The 21016-nt window shown below is 42.8% G+C and overlaps 1 protein-coding gene across 1 annotated transcript; it reads right to left on the bottom strand.

The window, feature by feature from the left end:
• Positions 1–1327: 1327 nt before the first annotated feature.
• Positions 1328–10358, bottom strand: CHRNA6 (cholinergic receptor, nicotinic, alpha 6 (neuronal)). The gene is made up of 6 exons (XM_009577951.1): positions 10109–10358; positions 7607–7746; positions 6616–6660; positions 5392–5501; positions 4289–5276; positions 1328–1468 (listed from the first exon to the last, which is right to left on the bottom strand). Exons 1-6 carry the CDS (start codon positions 10185–10187, stop codon positions 1346–1348), a joined length of 1485 nt encoding a protein of 494 aa, XP_009576246.1. The 5' UTR covers positions 10188–10358; the 3' UTR covers positions 1328–1345.
• Between the last annotated feature and the right edge of the window lie 10658 nt (positions 10359–21016).

Raw genomic sequence — 21016 nt, forward strand, 5'->3', positions numbered from 1 at the left:
GCAAACGGAAAACTGCTGCAGAGCTCTGCGGACCAAGATGCCCAGCTTTGCATAGGATTCATGATAGCCAGCCTTCTCCTGCTGGGATGTGCGTAATCCAAGCTAGTCTTGTGTTTTAAAAACACAGGAAAACTCAGATCAATCCAATGCTGTCAAGCCAATTCTGTCTGTGATGAGTAGCTACGCAGGGACAAACCCTTCCCTGTTGGGCTTATGTCCGAGCCTGAGCAAGCAAGAGTTTTCAGTGCAGAACTTGTGGACTGGGACCACTGTTAACCTGACGAGAGAAACGTGGCCTGGAAATCCTACTGGAGCTCACCAAGGTCTTGGTATTTAGTATCAGGAAGTAAAGGGGACTTTGGACACATGCAGTTAAGTGGTAGATGAACTGTTTTTAAAGGTCTTAGACACATATAGATTTCAAATGTGGATGCCTTACATGGTAACCACAGATAGTTCAGATCTTTTCTCGTTTTCCATAGTGCATCCAGGTTATTCCTCTTTAGTGACTCTAAAATGCTTCAAATGATGTCAGCAAGGCTCCATGCACTCCAAAATATCAAGTCGGTTTGTCCTCAACTGTGATTAAGTGCTTAAGACCTGTCTGACTTCAACTGTAAATGTAAACATGTCCTTTGTTGATCTGGGACCCTGATTTGTGTACATATATTGCAGAAGATGGGGACCCCTTATTTTAGATTGTATTGAAAATCTTACAGGGTCAAGGAATTCGTTTGATTGTACTTTTATTTTGATTATTGGCTGCCCCAAAACAGGAACACAATAAAGAGCATTGGTCCAGTCAGTAGGACTCTGGTACCTCATCTACATGCCATACCAAAGACTAGCTCTTGTACAAGGAGAGAAATAGAGAGGAAATGTAAATTAACTCAAAGCAGAGGAAGAGTTATGATCAGGAGAGAAAAACGAAGCCAGGTAGAGTCCTCTTTGGGCAACACACTCAGAAGTGCCTGAACTGTCCTAATAGCCTCCCTTGGTGCTGAAACCAAGGGAAAAGCTCAATAACTTCAACCTGCTCCTGTGATCCTCAGTGAGATTGTTATTGCTGATCTCACTGAGGGGAAGACAAGCAGGCACTCTGAAAACCCCAGGCATTCCACCATAGAAAGACCACATGCTCATCTCCCATTTTCAGTCCTCTTCTCATTGTGTTTGGGTGGTTTGCTTTCCCAGAGGACACTTCCCCCTCTTTCTCCTCTCCTCTGTGGTTGGGTGCTGAGGAGGCGATGAGCAGAGGGGTTATGTAAGAGGACAAAAATATAGGGGACAGTTCAGAACCGAAAATGAGACAAGAACAAAAGTGGATAAAAAGCAGTGGATCAAGTTATGTATCTGCTATGAGCGGCTGGATAAAGAGCCCTGCAGTCCCAAACACACAAAGGATTATAAATACCCAGAGGAATACTCTGTCTATCACCATAGCTACGTATTTCCAATCATCTTCCACCTGCAAGAGAAAAAAAAATGAAAAGGATAAACTACAATTTATTGTAATTGTAACATGCAATTGTGAGTTGACGTTATGCAGCGGAAATGTCCCTTGTGCTTTTGAATGTGAGGAAGAACATACATGCAGTCAAGAATGTTGCTTGTCATGCTTATAGTTGCTGCAGTTTTCAAGTGTCTTTAGAGGGAGCTGATTTTCTAATAGTATTTACGACTTTTGGCTGAGAATATTCAACACTGTCCTAGTCTGCTGAATTTTTCTAAATATTCGAGTCTGTTGGCAAGCTATGGTTGTGTCGCTGACATTAACAAATAGGACCTCATCATGTGGTGGGTGCAGAGTGGGGTGGTTTAACAGCAGGTAGAATCACCATAGCTGCAAATCACTAGACCCTGTGAAAGGATTTATCCTGACAGCCCACACAAGAGACAGTTTGCTATTCTGGCCTGATTTGCCACACTGTCACTCCAATCACGCCCCGGTGATTTCAGCAAACTGGCCATATGGACAGGTGGACTATAGCGAAGCCAGGGCCCTGACTGAGCAAACCACAGTGTCCTGTGCTAAGCAGGCCAGAGTGGATTTTGTATGTCTGAGAGATATACCTTAGAACCACATCCAATGAAGTTGCTGTCCTTTAAACTGTACCTACATACAAGGACCACCGCATCAGAAGAACATTCACTCATATAAAACTAGTTACTGGTTAAGAGCTCTCTGCTGAGGCTTGTTTTCCAAATTTCTTGATGTTTTCCTCCAAGAGGCTGCTGCTGTACTTGTGAAAGAAAATGCAGCAAGAGCTCCAGTTGCCACAATTTTTAAAGGGCTCTTACTTATACAGGACTAGTGCATTATATCACCCATATGGCTTTGTATGTCTGGCTGAAGCAGAAGCAGACTACAGAATCATTTCCTCAGTGCTTGCCTGAGAACAACCCCCTTTTTTTTTCCCCAGAGGATTTTTATCAAATGAAAAATCCTGCTTCCCATCCCTAGTATGTTTTGAAAGGTAAGATACAGCGCTGCTAACGCACACACCAGACTAAGAATACAATTTAATGTGGCAGGAGAGATTTGCAAAATGCAAATCAGCAAAACTGGCAATGGAAGACTTATCATGAGCTGTATAATCAAGGCGGCATGTTATTCGGACTGCTTCATGCAACGCCTCTTTTTTTTTGGAGTGCATCGGAGAAATCAGCTGAATACGGTACATGGATATGTTTTATGCAGCTGGTGTGGCAGTGAGAGCAGGGCTAAAATGTTGGGGTCAAGCAAAACATTAAGGACGTAAGTACTAAGCAAGGCTCAGCTCAGTCCCTGTCCTCCTCGGTGCTGACAGATTCCTGTATTTTGCTTTGGGCTGGCATGTATTACCCGCTCATCCTATGAATTCAGTCACCAGGCCTTAACTGTAGCCCTTCATTCAGAAAATTATGGACTTTGTTTTCAGATGAAACTTCTTCTGCAGGACATAAAAAAGGGGAAAAAAGTAAATTTTGGGTTGCACAGCAGTTGCATGAATTTGTGCTGATTTCAACAAAATATTCTGATAGAAAGAATACCTCTCAACATTTCGCTCACAAAGTATTTGTGTTTTTCAATACAAATACAGGAGTATTTAATTTTGAAATGGATTTTGCCATCATAGAACATCTAAAAAACTTCAAAACCAAAAGCAAACATTTCATGACAGATCAAAGATAAACGTTTCATTAATTCTAAACTCTTTTTAAAAATATCTTGATGTGTGAGAGAATTCCTATTCCTTCTGAGGCCTGGGAGGGGCGGGGGTTGTCAGATAATCTTTCTTGGAGCTGCTTTTAGTTGCTTGTGTTTACACATGAGGATGTGGCCCCAGAATTCTCTAAATTCCAATGTGCATCATTTTCTATGACAGTAATCCCAGTTAGGATGAAAGATTTATATCCTCAGACAAGCAAATCCATTAGTTCAAATGCCAAGTCTTATTTTTAAAGCCCCCCTCTTTTTTTTTAATCTGTGTTTATTCATCTGTCATCTGTTTTTATTCAGCTGTCTTCCCCCAAAACTCAACCTTTTTTTCAATGTATATTTGTCGTGGCTGAAAATACTGTACTGCTGAAGCCCCAATTAGTCAAATCACTGTAAAAAAATCAGAACACACCAGACTGAAACAAAGTACAGACAGCAGCATTCTGAAAGGAATATCTTTACCAGATTTATCACTGGCTGAGAATAGTTCTTCTCCAGATGAACTACTGCGCTGCTAGACAAGCCCTGTTCTTTAAAAAGCAGTTCCCAAATTTGCTTTTTCCATTACTAACACAGAAAAGCACCCTGCTTGGCAAATAGCACGCTTAGTATTGAGATGTCACTGCTTATCAGGGCTGAGCAGTTGGTGAGCAGTGGAAGAGGCTTACTTCTGAGGATCTACAGAAGTAGGGTTGGAAAAGACCTTGAAAGGTCCCATCTAGTCTATCCCCTGCCTCATGGCAGGATCAACTCTGCCTGAACCACTGCTATTCAAAGTTCATTCCTCATGGCCGCAACAGGCTGATGCTCCTCTTTTTTTCCTCTGAAGGGTGAGCCTCATGTCTAATCTAAAATAAATCATCCACTGGGGATAGAGGAAGAACAGATGAGATCACTCTTCTTGCTCCATCCCCAATGGATGATCTAACTCCTCCCTTTCTGTAGGAAATTTTGACCCGTTCACAGGTCTCAAAATTTTCTTCTCTAGACCCAACAACTCCAGTTCCTCTGGGCTGCCCTCCTAGACCATGTTTTCACTTGCTGGAAGTGTGGCCCCATGCCCAGCTGGGTAGTTACCTCCCTTACCTCTTTGGTTTCATTTTGAGACCTCATGTTCTCTGCAATGAACTGAACGCTGCTAATGACATCCTTCACTTCTGGGGAATACTCCATGTGCTCTGCCATCCATTTCAGCGACTGATGGCTCAGTCGTCTTCTTTTGGTGGTAGCGAGTTCAGTTGCCTTATGACAGTGACCGCATCGCTGCTCCTTGTGTAATTTGGTATCTTTGTGTTTGCTGTGCTTTGACTGGCCTGACGTATTGGCTGATCCTTTCTTGTTTTTTCTGGAGATGGTTTTTTTCTGCTGTTCTAGTGGCCTCGGCATCAACAGGACTTTGGGGAGCAGGTTAAGAAAGATGGTTTTTACCCATTTGGGCATTGTGTGTGTGGTTGGAGTCCTGTAATGTATATTCAGGACAAACACTGTGATGACAATTGACAGAGTCACAAATATCATAGTGAAGAGTAAATATTCACCTACCAGGGGAATTACTAAAGAGGTGGATGGGATTGTTTCTGTGATCACCAGTAAAAATACAGTCAAAGAAAGGAGCACAGAGATGCAAAGAGTCACTTTCTCACCACAGTCAGATGGCAGGTAAAAAACTAACACAGTCAGGAATGAGATGAAGAGACAGGGAATGATCAGATTTATGGTGTAAAACATTGGCAACCTTCGAATATAAAAGGAGTATGTTATGTCTGTGTAGATCTCTTCACAGCAGTTATATTTGATGTCATGTTTGTAGCCAGAAGCATCAACTATTTCCCATTCACTGTTTTCCCAAAAGTCATTCATATCTACTTTGGATCCAATGATCAGAAGGTCAATTTTGGCTTTGTCATAGGTCCATGAGCCAAATTTCAGTGAACAGTTCTGATGATCAAATGGGAAAAAGGTAATATCCATAGGACAGGAGCTTTTAAATATAGCTGGTGGAGTCCAGGTGATCATTCCATCATAGCGAAGGAGGGCTTTGGTCTTGCCTTCAACTTGAAAATCTCCCACAGCACTAGAATGAATGAGGCAAAGAAAATAAAATTACCAGGAAAGTAAAATGTCTTTCTTTGACACTGCAAGAGGATATTTTTGAGAGAAAGGGTAAAATGGAAAAATATTCATCATACTTGTTATATAAAACAATATCTGGTTTCCAAATTTTGTCTGCTGGCACCCGAACAAATTCTATGCCATCATATTCTCTGGGATTCCATCGCAATTTGTAGTCATTCCAAATCTGAAAGAATAATGAACAAGGATTTTAAAACCTTGTATTATCAGCAAATATCTGCTTCTCAGATCTTCCTGTAAAATGACAGGCTATGATAAAGACTGAAAGAGCAACACGTGTAGAAGGGGACAACGGTCCGAAAGACAACAAGGACATGACCTGGAGAAACACTGGACATATATGAACATTGCTCACATTGATTTGCTACTCCCTCCTCTGTGAGGGGAAGGGATGCCAATTGTTATCCATTGCCAACATGCTGAGATCTCTCCTCTGCCTTGCTACATCCGTATAGACCCTTACCTGTGCAAGGTCACCTCCCACCGCAGAGAGGAAATACAGGCCTTGCTGCTGCTCTCATGAGAGTGCACCCTGCAGGTTAAAGGAGGCCAGCACCAAAGAAGACCAGCATCCTAATGAGAAAGGAGGTACGTATGCACACTAACAGGCAGTTGCTGCCAGGAGACATTATTGGTTCCACAGGGGTGGCGAATTACCAAGTCGGGGCAGCGAGGGATGCCCAGCAGCTCTCCTGCATTGCTGTCTAGTGCCCTACTGTGGGGCCACGCTCCATGCTCTCGCAGCCCACCCTGAAGATCCTGATCATAAGTACAGCGTACAGAAAGCTTTGTGTGGACCACAATCAGTGCCTGAAGGAAACTGGTTTTGGTGGAAGTTGGCTCGTTTTTCTCAGCAGTTTAGGTCCTCTGCAGATCTTTGTCTATGTAAAAATGCTAAAACCATCAGGAAAAATGGAGGTGTGTTCCTTTTGCTAATAAATGTTTTGGTTGGAATCTTCAATGTGGAGATGACCTAGGACTGCAGAGCTGCATGTTTAATCTTTAATGGGTACATCCACTAGATTTACCAGATAAACCAACGATCATGAAGTTGGAAAAGAATATACCACACAGGAAAGATAGGAGATGTAACTTCTTGGAAATTAGAATAAAGAAATTACTTTTTCAAATGTGGCTTTGGTTAATGGAGCTTCTCTTATTCGTACCTTTAAAATCCTTGTTACTAAACAAGCACTTATTCTACAGATATAGCTTACAAGGTGACACACATTCAATCATATCAATGCAAAATGCATGAGAAATGCAATGCAGTCACTTACGTGTCTTAGCCACAAATTCGTTTCCATAATCTGATTGACTTCATCCTAGAAAGAAACACAGGCATGCACATCTTCACTCCATAAATCAGTTACAGTATCCTGAGATGGCACAAACTTACTCTGATAAAAATGGAAACTAGAATTCCACATTAACTGATACCAGATTTTTCTGTTTTCAGGGTCTTCTCTGCCTTCACCATGAGGACTTACAATGCCTTCATTTGTGCTCTCAGATAACTTAGATCCTCAGCTGCTGTTGAATGTTGCTCCTCACTGTTTGCCTCTCACTTCATTACAGACTCAACCAGATACCTCAGGATCAAAACTCAGCCTCTGTCCTGTGGATAATTTGCTTCACAGAGCAGACTTCGGCAAGGGTTAAGGTCAGGTTTTGCTTATTCTACAGTCCCTCTGCCCTGCCCAGCAGGTCTGCCACCTCAGACGCACTCACCCTTGTATACAGTGCACCCCAGGACACCCAACACTCACCCCCAGCTCCATGCTTTAAACACCACTCTGCAGGCTGCACATCTCTTATGTTATTTTGAAACAAACAGACTGAAAAAACATGCAAAAAAAAGAAAATGTTATCTCTCAGGACCACTGGGCAATGACACTGGCCCCACAGGAGAATGAGGCCACATGCTACACAATGTGGACACAACCAGGTGTCTCTGGCGCGGGCTTGTCCTGTGGAGAGTGGACTCGAACATTTGGTACTGCTGCTCTGGGTGCCAGAGGCTGCTGCCCGGAGCGGAGCGATTTGAAGCTGCGGGGTAAGCAAATGAATCTCTGTAGTTCGAACTGCTCGTCCGAGCAACTGGAGTGACTCGGCTGACTGAAAGGACAGCAAAGGTAGACATACGCACACATGGCAATGTCAGCTATGAGGTTGTAGGTGCAACCATCACAACTACATCTGCTGCTTTAGCAATTTGCCTGTGTTCGCAACCATCCCCAGATCTCAGCAGTATTCTGTAATGAGTCTTACCACATTTGTAAGCTGGGTAATGGCCACTTCAAAATACACTGTGACAGGATCAGACACATTTTCCACTGGCCTGATGAACTGGTTGTACTGGGAGAAGAGTCTGTGAAATAAGCGTTCCTCTGATTCGCAGGCTGTGGTATCTGTGTTGGCAAAGATAAAGAACACCTATGTCAGAGGTACGGAAGAGGGAAAGAAGATGCTGGAAAACATACTAGTCCATGCTATATTTCTGGATCCTGTGCTTGCGACCATGTCTCGAGACACAGGAGCAGGGAGAGAAGAGGGCTGCCAGCATGCTGTCAGTTGAAAGTGTTCTCCTGCAGGATGTTGCCCACTGCTCCCTGTCTCCTCAAGTGTAAGGTAATGGCCTGAATGGAAATGTCTCCTAAGCTGGACCTCGCCTATGGGCCTCCATTTGGCCTACCCTGATATCAGACCAAAGCAGAATAAGGTGGTGTGACGTAGAAAAAGTAGAAATGTGCTGGATTTCATCTGTGGGAGTTTTTATGGTAAAACTGAGAGGAAAAGCATAGCTACTTATTCAGAAATTAAAAGCTTGAGGCTGCAACTACTGATTCAAAATCTATGTCAGGGACTCTGATTAGGTGATTATAATGATGCCTCCTAGTCTTAAAAACTATGACTACATTTTATCCTTATGCTTGCTATTTCAGCTATTGTAGATAGCACAATTTTTGCTCTGAAGGAAGTTAATTTATTAAGCTCTATGAGAAAAAAAGTGGAAATATTAAAATTTTTTATAGAATAGCACACATCTTTGTAATACAGAGCCGTTCTTTGGAAACAAGCAGATCACAGCTGTAACCCCCAGGCAATGCAGGATTGACCGGATGGCTTAGCGGGAATATGATATATGACAGGCACTGAGCGGCCTCGCTGCAGGGTCAGGAAGAATGTTCTTAATCTGTTACATACAGCCCAAACCTGAAATAGTTATTTTCACAGGCTACAGACTTTGACTTCAAAAGGAAAGATTAAATCATTTGGACTCTCGTGACATCAGCTCAGAAAAATACTTTTCTTGAATAACTTTGCTATTTCAATGCACTACTGTAATTCAGCACTTAAATTCAAAATACTTGATAAGGCAAAGATTTAGAGCTTGCTCCTCATATTGAGCACAGCTGTGTTATCAAAGCTATATGATGATACCAAAGATACTACTGACACAAGTGAAGAAAAATTAGTTTTTCAGATACATGGTCCTAAGTTTTTGCGTTAGTCCCAGACTGCACTAGAACACATCAGGAAAGCAATCATGATAAGCCTCTATGACTGCAAATATTAAACATAGAAGGGGTTTGTGTCAGGCAGCGTGGTCTCTGGCACAGCATAGGACATAAATTTGCAATTTACATTTCCTTCAGTGAACACAAGGGCCTGCGGTTGCACAGATGTCCTAGAGGGAGATGCTTAGTCTCAGCATACTGCACTGTTTTCATGTTTAGGCCATCCTTCCCGTTTTTGAAAAAAATGACATTTCTGCTTCTAAGGTGATACAAAGTGTGCTCAGATTCAGGGGATTATCACAATTAAAAGCTGAAATGTTCGTTACTGGTGACTTACATGCATGGAAAGAAAATTCTAGTAAAACTTCCATGACTTGATGTTTTGTTTCATCCTTTTGGCATCATCCAGAGAAGATACATGAATGTCTGTAAAGTTTGGATGTTTGTATATCATGTATTGTGCCATTTAAAAAGGAAATTGCAATTTCCTTTTCAGATTCCCTCATCATCTCACATCGCACTGTGACTAGAAGTACCCTACTGTGGGAATATGAGTTTCTTACCAAAGTCTCATGACTAAAGCCAGTGAGTCTAAAATCGTGTTTCATTTGAAATCTTCCTACTGGCTTCTTAACAGACACATGCTTTAAAATGAAGTACCAGAAACAGACAGGTATTTACACCTTTCGTTTTTATACCTCAGTTACAGATTCTTATCCCGTTGGTGCTGCTTTAAGACAATGCCTTATGCCTTGCTAACACAAGCACTGTAATTCATACATGTCTTGGTCATCAGCAGAAGTGAGACTTTCAAAAAAGATGTAGTGTCTTAAAAGCAAAAATCCTGCTGACATGGAAATCACTCCAGCACATTTAACCACAGATCACAAACAACAGGGAACAAAAATATATCAAGTTCTCACTTTTGAAGGTGTGAGTACTGAACATGTACATCTTTAGCCTGCATTATTTAAGCAATTGCAAAATTCAAGCACCAAATGAAATTACTAGAACTCCTATTTCATTTTCATTCTTTGCTAGAAACAGTTCCTCAATCAGTTATCAAACCAGAATTAAGAGTTTTATGTGTGAAAACTAGTATTGCTTTAGCTCTCTTAAAATACTGTTGAAATGTTACAGATCTCAGGTTAGAAATAGCTGGTAGAAGATTTACATTGAATTCATTCCAGAAAAACAGAACAGAGACAGTGACTAGAAAATATTTTAGAGACTAGTATCAAAGAGAGCCTACCTTTAATCAAGGATGTGAACACGAATGCCCACACACAAGATGCAGGGTAACACCAACATAGCCACCTCTCAGGATGCATTGCTAGCAGCAGAATAAAGCTTCCTTTTGAGAAGCGAGGTTTGGGGAAAGAAACAGAAGGCAAGAAGACATACAAGCCCCCTGGATGGTAAGTAGGCGGTACAAAGATGGATTTCAGCTTTGCATTTGCAGCAAAGTGCAGTCTGCTGATCAGAGCAAAGCCTTGCAGAGTTGCTTCCACTATCACCAGGCAAGGAGAACTTATGCAGTGCAGAGAGAAGGGAGTCGGCAGCATCCTATCAGGTGACTTTTCACCCTCACCCTTGCCTCTGGGGGAATGTATAAGAGTGCGGGAGAGAGAGGGAAGGCAAGACACAGGGCGCCCAGCATGGAGTGGGGGGGCAATTCACTCAGCCCTCCACCCACTGGTTAAAGAACACTCATCCAAAAGCAGCTGCTTTAGCTATTGCCTGGTGCTCACCTGACTGAGCCTGTCAGAACACGCAGAGATGAAACACCTTCAGGTTCTTGGCCGAGGACTGATTCTGCAGCAGAAGAAATGGATGCTATATGGTTTTAACACCTCTATCAGAAACCATCCGAACCTTGAAATAAGCACAGTACCATGTGATGGAATTGCTTGACAGTATTCTGAGTGAATAAATCCAAGGCAAGTAGATTTATTATTGCCATCTGGCAGGAACAACTAAGCATGGTCAGTTCTTTCCTGACAGACAAGTCAGCTCACAACATCAATTCTTCTATCTTTTTTTTGTGTGTGCAGTGATTCCTGTGCAAGCATCCTGTTAGTGTGGAAACAGAGCAGTAGAATAAAGGAAAAACATCAGGCACTGTCACAGAAGTACCTAACAGGCCAAGTTCACTGGGACAGTGTGTTAGAAAACCAGAGATCATGATCCTGTGGAGATTAATGCGTGTTCACTCCTCAAGCATTCAGTATGCATGTCCTTGCAACAGGAATGAGGGTCTGAGAAACTGAGGGCCCCGCTTAACTGCAGAGGGGTGGGAAGGCACCACAAGTTACGTGGTGCCGTCCAGCCGCCCAGAAAGCAGCTTGGACAGGGAATCTCCTTTATGTGTGCTCAATCCAGCATGAACAAGTCTGAGTGACTGGATGAATGATCTGATCAAAACAGAAATGCTGCTGATTTCCAGGCAGTTACATTGTTGTGTAAGTTACATTGTTGTAAGTGTGGCGAGAAGAGAAAAGCCATAAACAGAAAAAGGATGCCCTTCACACTGCAAAACACAGAGGCAATGCTGCAGCTCAGAATGAGAAAGCGATTTATCTTCTACACAAGTTGTTAAAATATGGGTAGAAGGGAAGATGTCTGTCTGGAAGAAAGAGACTTAGGAATGAGTTGCCTGCATAGAGAAGATACCTGAAGCGGACAAAGCTGCCCATGGCAAGTTTTGAGGGATGAAAAGGCAGTCTTGGAGGATTACTAACAGAAGCCCTACTCCAGAGCTCACTGGAGTCAGGGAGCCTAGAGCAGAGAGATGAGAAAACAAATCAAACCACAAGAGTGTTTGGGGGGCTGGGAGTCATCCTGCACTCTCACAAGCAGCAGCAAACTAAACACGGTTGTAAGTGGAGATCACAAGGCATGGCTATGAGGCCATCTCCAAGCTGAAGTTAGATATAAATTCTCCTTACAAATGATTTTAAGATGAAAATGTGGGTTTCAGCATAAGTGATTTTTCTTGTAAATTTCCATTTTGGGAACATTTTCCAAGGAAAAAAGTAAAAACCATAAAAAACGTTTTGCTTTGTGTCTGGTTTTCCTAAGTTGCAATGTTTGTTAGAATGATGTTAACAGTCCAGGTCTATAACCTTGCAGTTCCCTCACCTTATCCAATGAAACTCATACTTCCTCCTTGAATTTATGCTGCCCATGGTACACTGTGGCTAATAGAATTATGCAGCCATGTGGCATCACAGGATGCCTGTGGCTGGCTGTAGTCGTAGCATATGCACTCCTGTTAAACTCCAGTGCTTGTAGAAAGATGATATATGGTAACGTAGTCAGACGCAATTTGAAAACAAACTGACCACACATTAAAATGTTTTGACATTTCCAAACTTTCTGTTCTTCCAAAAAACTGACAGGCCGGGGAATCAGGTGTGAGAACTTATGATACCTGCAAACACGTATCTGGTCTTCAGAGGTGAGGGTAATGAGTGCGTTTCCCCTCTGGAGAAAAGGAGAGCAATGGCAGGCCAGCTGGCAAGGCGATCCTTACTGCCACACTTGAGGTAAAGAGTTGCTTTGTTATGGGGAGGAAGGGACTGGGGAAGCAGGCTGAGTTAGGAGGCAATACCAATTATTCAGTGAGCAGGTGGCAGGAGGGATTGTGCCACACCTGCCCTGCTGATAGGACTCTGGTGGAGTGGGTGCTGCCTTTGGGAAAGGCTGAAGGAGAAGGCAGACAGAGTTCAAACTGGGCCATGACAAGTGGCTGATGGAGAGATCCAGAGAGATGGAGAGTCCAGAGAGACCAGCTGAAGTACTGCCTCAGCGACAAGGAAGCCAGCTGGAAGCAAGGCAAAAAGTTTGTGAAACATTGCTGCTAGGGAAGGTACCTAATTGAATCTAACATGAACTGGCCAAGGAAGGTGTCAACATGTCAGGCTCAAACAGCAAGCACATACTGACAGGCTTTCACTCTTCCTTTGCCCTCCATGTGTGGACGAAGAGGCTGATTTAGTCCCTTCACATGTGATTTTACTCTCCAAGAACATACTTACTCAGAGCAAAATCTCTGGCCTCCTTTCTTCAGGTGAGGTGGCTCAGGCAAAATAGGACAAGCAGCTTGCACAAAATCTGCCCACTATAAAGGTTCCTAGCACATGGATGCACGTCACCACTGGAGCTTGACGTTGTAAAAGTTGTATGGTGTTGACCATGAAAAAAACATCCGGACCCATTTGGAGGGTTGCCTGTGTGCCCTGTAACTCTTCCTGAAGGTGCATGCCCTGGTGCTACTGGCAATCCTAATGACAGATCCTGACTTTTGGAGTCAGGCCTAGGTTTGAATGCCCGATTTTTCCCTCTAGAGCCAAGTAGTTCACTGCTGGAGAGCCGTATCTGAATTGTTTGTAGGCTTTGACAATGCAACGGGTTCATCTGCAGTGGGGCTGTGACAAACACCTTTTCCATGGTGAGCCACTCATGCCCTGACCCCCTGCTGAAAAGCCACTGAACCCAGTGCGGGAGTTCACTTCCCAGCCCTGTCGACTGTTTGCTAACTACCACTAGGTAAGTGAGTTTGCACCAAGGGGCACCTGTTCCCCTTTCCACTGCTGGTCTAGAAGCACTGGGGGGGGATGAACTGCTTCTCACAGTTTTGTTGCTCAGGGCTACCTGTATATTTGCTTGTTACGGCTGTGCTGAAATAGCTGTGAAGATGGCTGGGATCTCAGCAGCATTGCACATCATGTCTACTCTGCTACTTACAGCTTTTGCAAGCAGACAGCTGTTAAGGAAGCAATCAACTGAGCTACAGCTCACTCCTACCTGGGTATTCACACACAGCGCTTCCCTGGGCATGGGACACCTACTGCTAATAAAAATGATGCCAGAGGAAGGAAACTGTAATGGGACAGTGAAAGTATCAGTCAAATCCCACCACCTTACTGACAGTTCTGTAGTCAACCTTGGAGAGCTTGTGCATTAGCTAAGTTAAGGTAAAGAGGAAACTTGGTAAAGCTCACAGACAGAGGGGAGATTTCCGAGAGTGGGAAATGCTTTAATTGAGCAGGCAAACGAAGGACAAGCTCTAAAGGCTGGGACGTGAAGCTGCATTGCAGCCTGTGAGTGATGAAGGAATAGTTTGGCTTGCAGAGGTTGTTGGGACCAGTGCTTCTTCTGTGCCTGTGCTGCATGGACACAGCTGCAAGCTCAGCTGCTTGTGAACACTGACATTTTACCTTAAAATGCTCTGTTCTGATTCATGGCAGTTGGAGACTGTCACCTTCCAGGTCTTTCAAGCTAAGCTGCCATCCCTTGTCAGGCATAACTCTAGCTGACTGTAGAAATAAAGCAGGCTTTTTAACCATTCAAGGCATTGCAGACCTTAGGCAGGGAGGCAAGAACGCATCTCTGGGACCACCCTCTGACAGACATGCTCTATCTCAGCAAGCACTGGGCTCAAAGTGGAAATCACCAAGAGGCATTTTTCACACAAGTAGTTGGGCAAAATGGTCACAAACATTTATACCTTCTGGAGGCAAAACTTCAGAATCTATTAATTGTGTTGTCAAAGTTATCCTTCACTAACAAGTGTTTACCTATTACTAAGGCAGAGCAATCATTGCTCCCTACATTCTCCCTTCTGACATCATCCAGGAGGTGTTTTGCCTCAGCTGTTTTTCTTGGTTACTCCTGCTCTTTGTTTCTGAACTGCATTCCCCCACCCCTACCCCCTCTCCCCCAATTCAGTAGGCAAATGCTTGTCTGACGGGCTTTAGGTGTCAGTTCCACCTCTCACCTTCCCCACCTTTAAGTCCTTTTAGTGTTCTCCTTCTCGTTGTCCTTCTGTCACTTCATCGTGGCGCTGTCCTAATCTCCTGTGTCATCCCTCAGTGATCTTGCCTCTGCCTGCCCCCTTGCACCCACTTTCTTTTCCTCCCTCTCCCCTTCACCTTGCATCTGCCCATGTTGAAACCATTCCAATTACCACTAAGCCTTCCAGCTGTGCGAATGTAGTGGATTGGATGTTTCTGTACCTTCTTTTGACCTCTTTGCCATAGATGCCATTTCTCATTAATCCCAAAATGAAAATCAAGACACATTTTGAAGCAACTCTGAAGGGATATAATGGAGATAGACCAACAGACAATCTCTGTTTATGCACATAGTTGTGATAACATAAATAACGTAGACCACACAAGCTTGAGTACGATCTCTTGGAAGCCACCTTATTCTACATTGACATCTGCAGTGCCTCCAGGGATGCTAGTATAGCCAACATTTTACTTCTAAGAAATTTAGCATCTCATAAGTAGGGAAAAAACCAAATCAAGAAGAAGTGTAAATGGAAATGCTTAAAGGGATGCTATGACATAATACCCTGAAATGATGGATTGTTGGATTCAGTGAGTGTAGGGGGCTCTCCTAATGTCCTCTTCCTGTACTGAGGATAATGGGTATAGTAGCAATATTGTTAGGGAAAACATGATAGCAATGAGTATAATGACTGGAAAGGGTAGGCATCTTAGAACAAAAGGTGCAGGGTCAGATTGAGCAAGAGAGTGATGAGAATATGACTGCAGTAAAGAGTCGCAGACTGAAGGTCTGAAATTTCCTAGCCTAAAACGGATGAAGGAAAGGAAGAATATTAGAGGGTTTAGCACAACAGAGAATGTTGCTTGGAAACTGGGAGGAGTGTGATGACCTTAGAAAAGAATTATTGGGGGACAATGTGGTTTTGTCTGTGTATAGGCATCAAGCCAGATTTCCTCTTCATCCATATTTCTTTCTTGGAAGAATGAACTGAAGTTTAGGCTGTTGCAAAATGATAATGCAAATGCCCAGTTTTAGCTCTTACAAATTTATTAAATAATAGACCATTGCAAGGAGCCAGTAACTCAAGCACCACGCGAACAGAGCGCCACGCAGACAAAGCATACCAAACAGCGCTCTTGCTGATCTGACAATTCATGAATACACTCATACGCTGGCTGAATAACTTCTCTGAGGCTGTATCCTGGTGCACTGAGATTTCAAACTTAACAAGTGTTTTTGCAAATTCCTGAGTGTGTTCCAAAGAAATAAAATCCACGGGGAACTTTGCGGCTGGAAACTGGGAAAAAAAAAAAAAAAAGAAAAAAGAGTTCTTAAACTAATTCGTGTGGAAAAAAATACTAATGCTTGAAAAAAATGGTTACAGTTATCACAAGGGAAATGGGCTGGTCAGTGAGCTGGAGGACTAATGAAACCTTTTTTCTTGTGCATGCATCTTCTGCCCCTCTTTAAACTTCCCATACCTCAACAGCTTTAACCTTCATCCTGCTCCCTTTTAGAACCCTATGGGGTACAAAGTAGCATGTGTAGAAGCTAGGCAGGGGCTATGTGTATGCTGATTAGTGGACTAATGTATATGTGCTGACTGGCCATGTGGCTACTTCCAAATGAGATCTATAGTCTGTCTGTTGCTCCTTCAGATGGGGCAAAGTTGAAATCTCATTTGGATTCTTCCCTTTGTGCAGTTTTTGGTTCACAACAAATTTACAGAAACTTAGTTATCTTTAAAATTCATTATAAATTGGCCGTTGGAGGCATCAGTGAGTAGACAAAAAAAAAAATGTGACGACATAAATATTGTTTGAACAGGAAGCTGGGCTGAAATAAAGAACAGTTTTTCTAACCATTAGCAACATATATAGAAAATAAAACCCTTGGACAGGAAATAAGTAAAATACAATACCTCCCCCAATTTTCATCCCCAGATCTGGAGTAGGAAGAACACCAATCACTTGGCGAAGCGGAAGAGAGAGATGCAGGATAAATCTTCTCAACACAGGTGTATCTCCTGGAAGCTTCCTGCCCACCGCGTGTGCATATGCAGCAGAGTTAACAAACGCTTGGCTACACAGTGATAAACATTGCATCCATTCATGTCTCATTAAATGTCAGATTCCACCTGGGATAGAAACCTCAGACATGCACCACATCTAGACTAGGCAGTTTGACATTCCTCTGACATTCTGTCAGAGGACAGAAACTGAAGAGAAGCTAAGTGAGGGAAAAGCTTCTGTTGGGTTGGACACCTAAGCAAACCCTTGTACCTTGCTGACGTTGGAGGAAAGTCTTAACAATGCACTGGGTACACTGAAAGTCTAGCTCCCAGCTGGCACCCCAGCCGGTATCAAAAAAAGTGCCATGTGAGAGAACATGTAGATGCATGAGGTCAAAAATCCATGACAGCAGGAATATCCCCTGTAATAAAACTAAACCAATGCCCCTTTAAAAATACCTATGATATCTCTGCCTGAAATCTGAAATACTTTCCCAGGTGATGAAAATGTTGAAGGACACAGCTTCTCCATGGATCATAAAGAGGCCATAAACTTTTCTGAAAGTTGTCAAGACTTCAGTCCTTACTCCTTATGCTGGAACACTGGAATGATTTATAAATGTTTCTCTTAAAAATTCTTCATGTCTAGCCCCTCAACATCTCCCAGGTCGTTACAACATTTTTATGGACACTGCAAGGGTGTTTGCACATGGTAAAGGGGACTCTTGAAGACAGAGGAGGATATCCTTCTGGAAGCAAGATACCTGCTGCAGTATTTTGTAAAGGACTTAATATATTTAAGACATACCTCTAAAAGTTTGTGTGGGAATTTGCCATATTCAGTGCAAATGAATGGAAAATAGCTGAGCAAAAATATAAAAAAATTATAAACTCCACTCTCCCATCTTTGTTAAAATGAGCCAGGGAGCTGGGGCGGGTTAAGTCATCCTGTTCATTTCAGAATCTGTGAGATGGTCTCATCCTTAGCGTCCAGCGGCTTTTGAAGAAACTATCTTGTTTGGGATTATCTGTGCTCAGTTTTGTGAGTAGTTTTGACCCCTTCCGATTAGCAAGTACTAATGTTATTTTTTTAACCTGGCTTATTCCCCTTCTGCTCCTAAAGAGCATATCCTTACTCTGGAATAACAAAAGTAGTAATAAAAATGTTTGGGTCTGAGAGAACCCAATATTTCTCTCTCCACCTATTTTCCCAACCTGTCACTAAAAGTTTCTGGAGTTTCTCAAAGCCAGTGGGAACTGAAGATGCAGCCCTGTAATGCAGGGGCAGCCAAATATTCCAGTCAAAAAGATCGACTTTGCATGAGCTCTGCACAAACACACTGAGAGACAGCCCTCTCCAAAGGAGTCAATATCTAAACTGGCATAGGAGACAACGGATGGAGGAAAAATATCTCAATGGTCACGTGAACACCTGGAACAGCCAAAGCACTGAGCAATGACAGGAGTCAACAAAAATTGGATAGGAAAATGTGGACTTCAGGGCACTAACCACAAAGGGATACTTCCTGGACAATCAGGCATATTCACAATCATAATTTCACCTGAAACTAAGCCCCTATTTCTGTTTTTCATCAGATTTCACTGGAAATCAGTCAGCAGGAGCCCTTCTGGCAAAAACTAGACATAAAATCTTGAGAAATTTTGGAGCAAAATAAATGACGGAAACAGGCAGGAATTTAGTCAGTCAGACCTCAATAGTCCTGTTAAAACTCCATGTAGAACTAAGAAATAGTGTGAATGTTATTCTTTTGACTCATGCAGGTTTAGAGCAGCGCTGATGTCAGATCCTTGACATGCAATAAAGCACATTAAGTGTGCTTGGATTTCCCATCAGCTGAGAACTTTGGACAGAATTCTTCTCAGGGGACATTTTTCTTCTCCAAAAGGAACTGGTGCAAGTCTCTGGTGAATTTCGTCCTCTTTGAAAGAGAAAATTGTTACCTCAGTGCTGAAACTGAGTCTGCACTGTGCCACAGAACTTGTACTCAGATTGTGCCAATGTGTCTTAGCAGTGTTGTTTTAAATAGCCCAGAGCTATTTTTCTGAGCCATTTCTACAGTTTGTCAGAAAATCATGTACATTCTCAAAAGACATTTTAATTTCCTTTTAGGTAAAAAATGAAAAATGAGGAAAAGAAGTATTTGGCCAAACCCAAACTCCCTGACAGAGCTTCTGGTGAGGAGAGGAGGAGCATGCTATGACTGTAGTGACATACAGCAGCCTCAGAAGAGCAAGCAGCCAAGTGACATCTCCCATGAAATATCATCATGACGTGCCTCCTATGTGAAATATTTCAATTTTCAGTTGATTGATATGAAGGGCAGGGACAGGACTCTTTTACCCTCAGAAAATGGTGCCATTCTTCTGCAAACAGAAACACTTAGCCAAAAATCCAGACTTCAGCTGAAAATATTTTTAATCCACTTCATTCATTACTTAATTGCTGGCTCTCAAACAAAGTGTACTGAGAAAGACAGCTGTGGGACTGACAGAATTTAAATCAATCACCATCTGCGGAGGCGCAAAGAACAAAGACACTGCAGGGTAAGTGACCAAAGCTCCAGTGGTCCTGAGCTGTTCAGTGGTCCCTGTTACTTTGGAATGCCTGAGTTATGATTTTTCAACCTTTTGGGGCCGGCCTAAGTTTGCATCTGGAAGGAGAGCACTTCAAGGCTGCCAAAGGAGACTAGCTGCCCATTCCCATTTAAATGGATGACAAATTAAGATCCAAATCTTCTGGTAATTCAGAAAGAAAGAAGAAAAATCTATCCTCTGCTCTGTGAGGAGCAATCCCACTGAGAAAACAGTAACTAACTGAAAGCACAAATGTGTACATTCAGGTTAACAAGAGCCAAGTGGCAGGATCTTGCTTTTGGTAGGTTGGTGGACTTGTACATCTCTCCTATGGACGCCTTCTTATTAGTGAGGGAGGCCATCGGCAAAGTTGACTGACTTTCTTCTTTACGCAGTTTTATTTTTGTTTTATTTTTGCTTTATTTTTGTTAAATGACTGTCTGACAGCTACAGAGATCTGTACACTTCATTTAAGGCATGGTTTTGTGAACCTTATGAGTTCAGACATTTGTAGGACAGGCTGAGCCATCAATACTTCTGCCTCTGGCCAAAAAGTGTAAGGAGAAAGCCTGATGTCTTTATAGTCAGAAACCATCTTTTCTGTTGTGCCCTGAAAGAGCATTTGGAAGGAAGAAAAGAGAGTAACAGCAACCTCATAATGAGCATTGTGACTGAGAGAGGAAGTGGAAAAATTAATTAAAAACATCATCTGCTTTAGTTACACAAGTATTGGCACTGACTATTAACTACGAGCAAGGCAATGTCTGAAGGGGACAGGCTTCACATTTTCTGCATAGTCTTGGGATTAGACAGGAGTGTTTGGTGATCACCTGCCATGCCACAGTCTTTGTGATGCAGACTTAGGTTTAGACAGAGCTGAGATATTCCTACCTTTGCTTCAGGCAGAAGTAGATAATCTGCTTAGTGGGGGATCAATTCCATCTAACTCTAGGTACCCAGAAATGAGGTGTCCATTTCAAGGCTTTCTTTGTTATCAGTGGAAGATTTGCTGCTGCAGAGCTTGATGTAGAACAGGGACATCTCAGGGCCTGTTCTACAGGGACTAGCTAACTCTGCCTTCTGGGTTAGCTTAGGTTAGGCCAGACCCCACCCTTTTTCCTCACCTTGTTTCTTCTGGCACAACAGGATAACAATGCTTTGCCTTTTAGATCTTCGCTAGACTCTGAGACTGGCACAGACTCTCCATTTGCTGCATGTTTGTACCACGCGACACCCTCTAAAATTTGCAAAGCAGGCAGTAACCAGGCAGATGTTCACATAGGTAATAATTAGGGCAGGCTCACATGAACAATGAGAAGAACTTGCTTCTCTTTAAGGAGAAAACTGGGTGACAGAAGGGAGGAAGAACATGACAATTCCTTTGCAGGCCTCCAGAGGCTGTGCAGCAGGTCCCATCTTAGATTTCTGTGCTACGTGCCTTAAGGCATTGTAACTATAATATTGTACATATATTGTGTTTGAGCTCATGACTCATCTATGTGAATATCTATACAAAAATTGGTGCAAAACATATGATAGTAATCAGCAATATAGTTGGGCAGCAGAGTGCTGTAACTACTGTGATTTGCTTTTTGGCAGAGCATCCAGTAGCACATTATTAAGAGCATCTTAAATCAGCCTGCATCACCCGCATAAGGACGAATATAAGTATGCAGTCACAATTGAAGCTGAAGCATGTGTTGAGCTGGAATGTGCAGAGCAGGCCACACAGATTTCAACTGCCATTCATACACA

This window comes from Fulmarus glacialis, unplaced genomic scaffold (genome assembly GCF_000690835.1).
Source record: "Fulmarus glacialis isolate BGI_N327 unplaced genomic scaffold, ASM69083v1 scaffold19945, whole genome shotgun sequence".
Taxonomy (NCBI): domain Eukaryota; kingdom Metazoa; phylum Chordata; class Aves; order Procellariiformes; family Procellariidae; genus Fulmarus; species Fulmarus glacialis.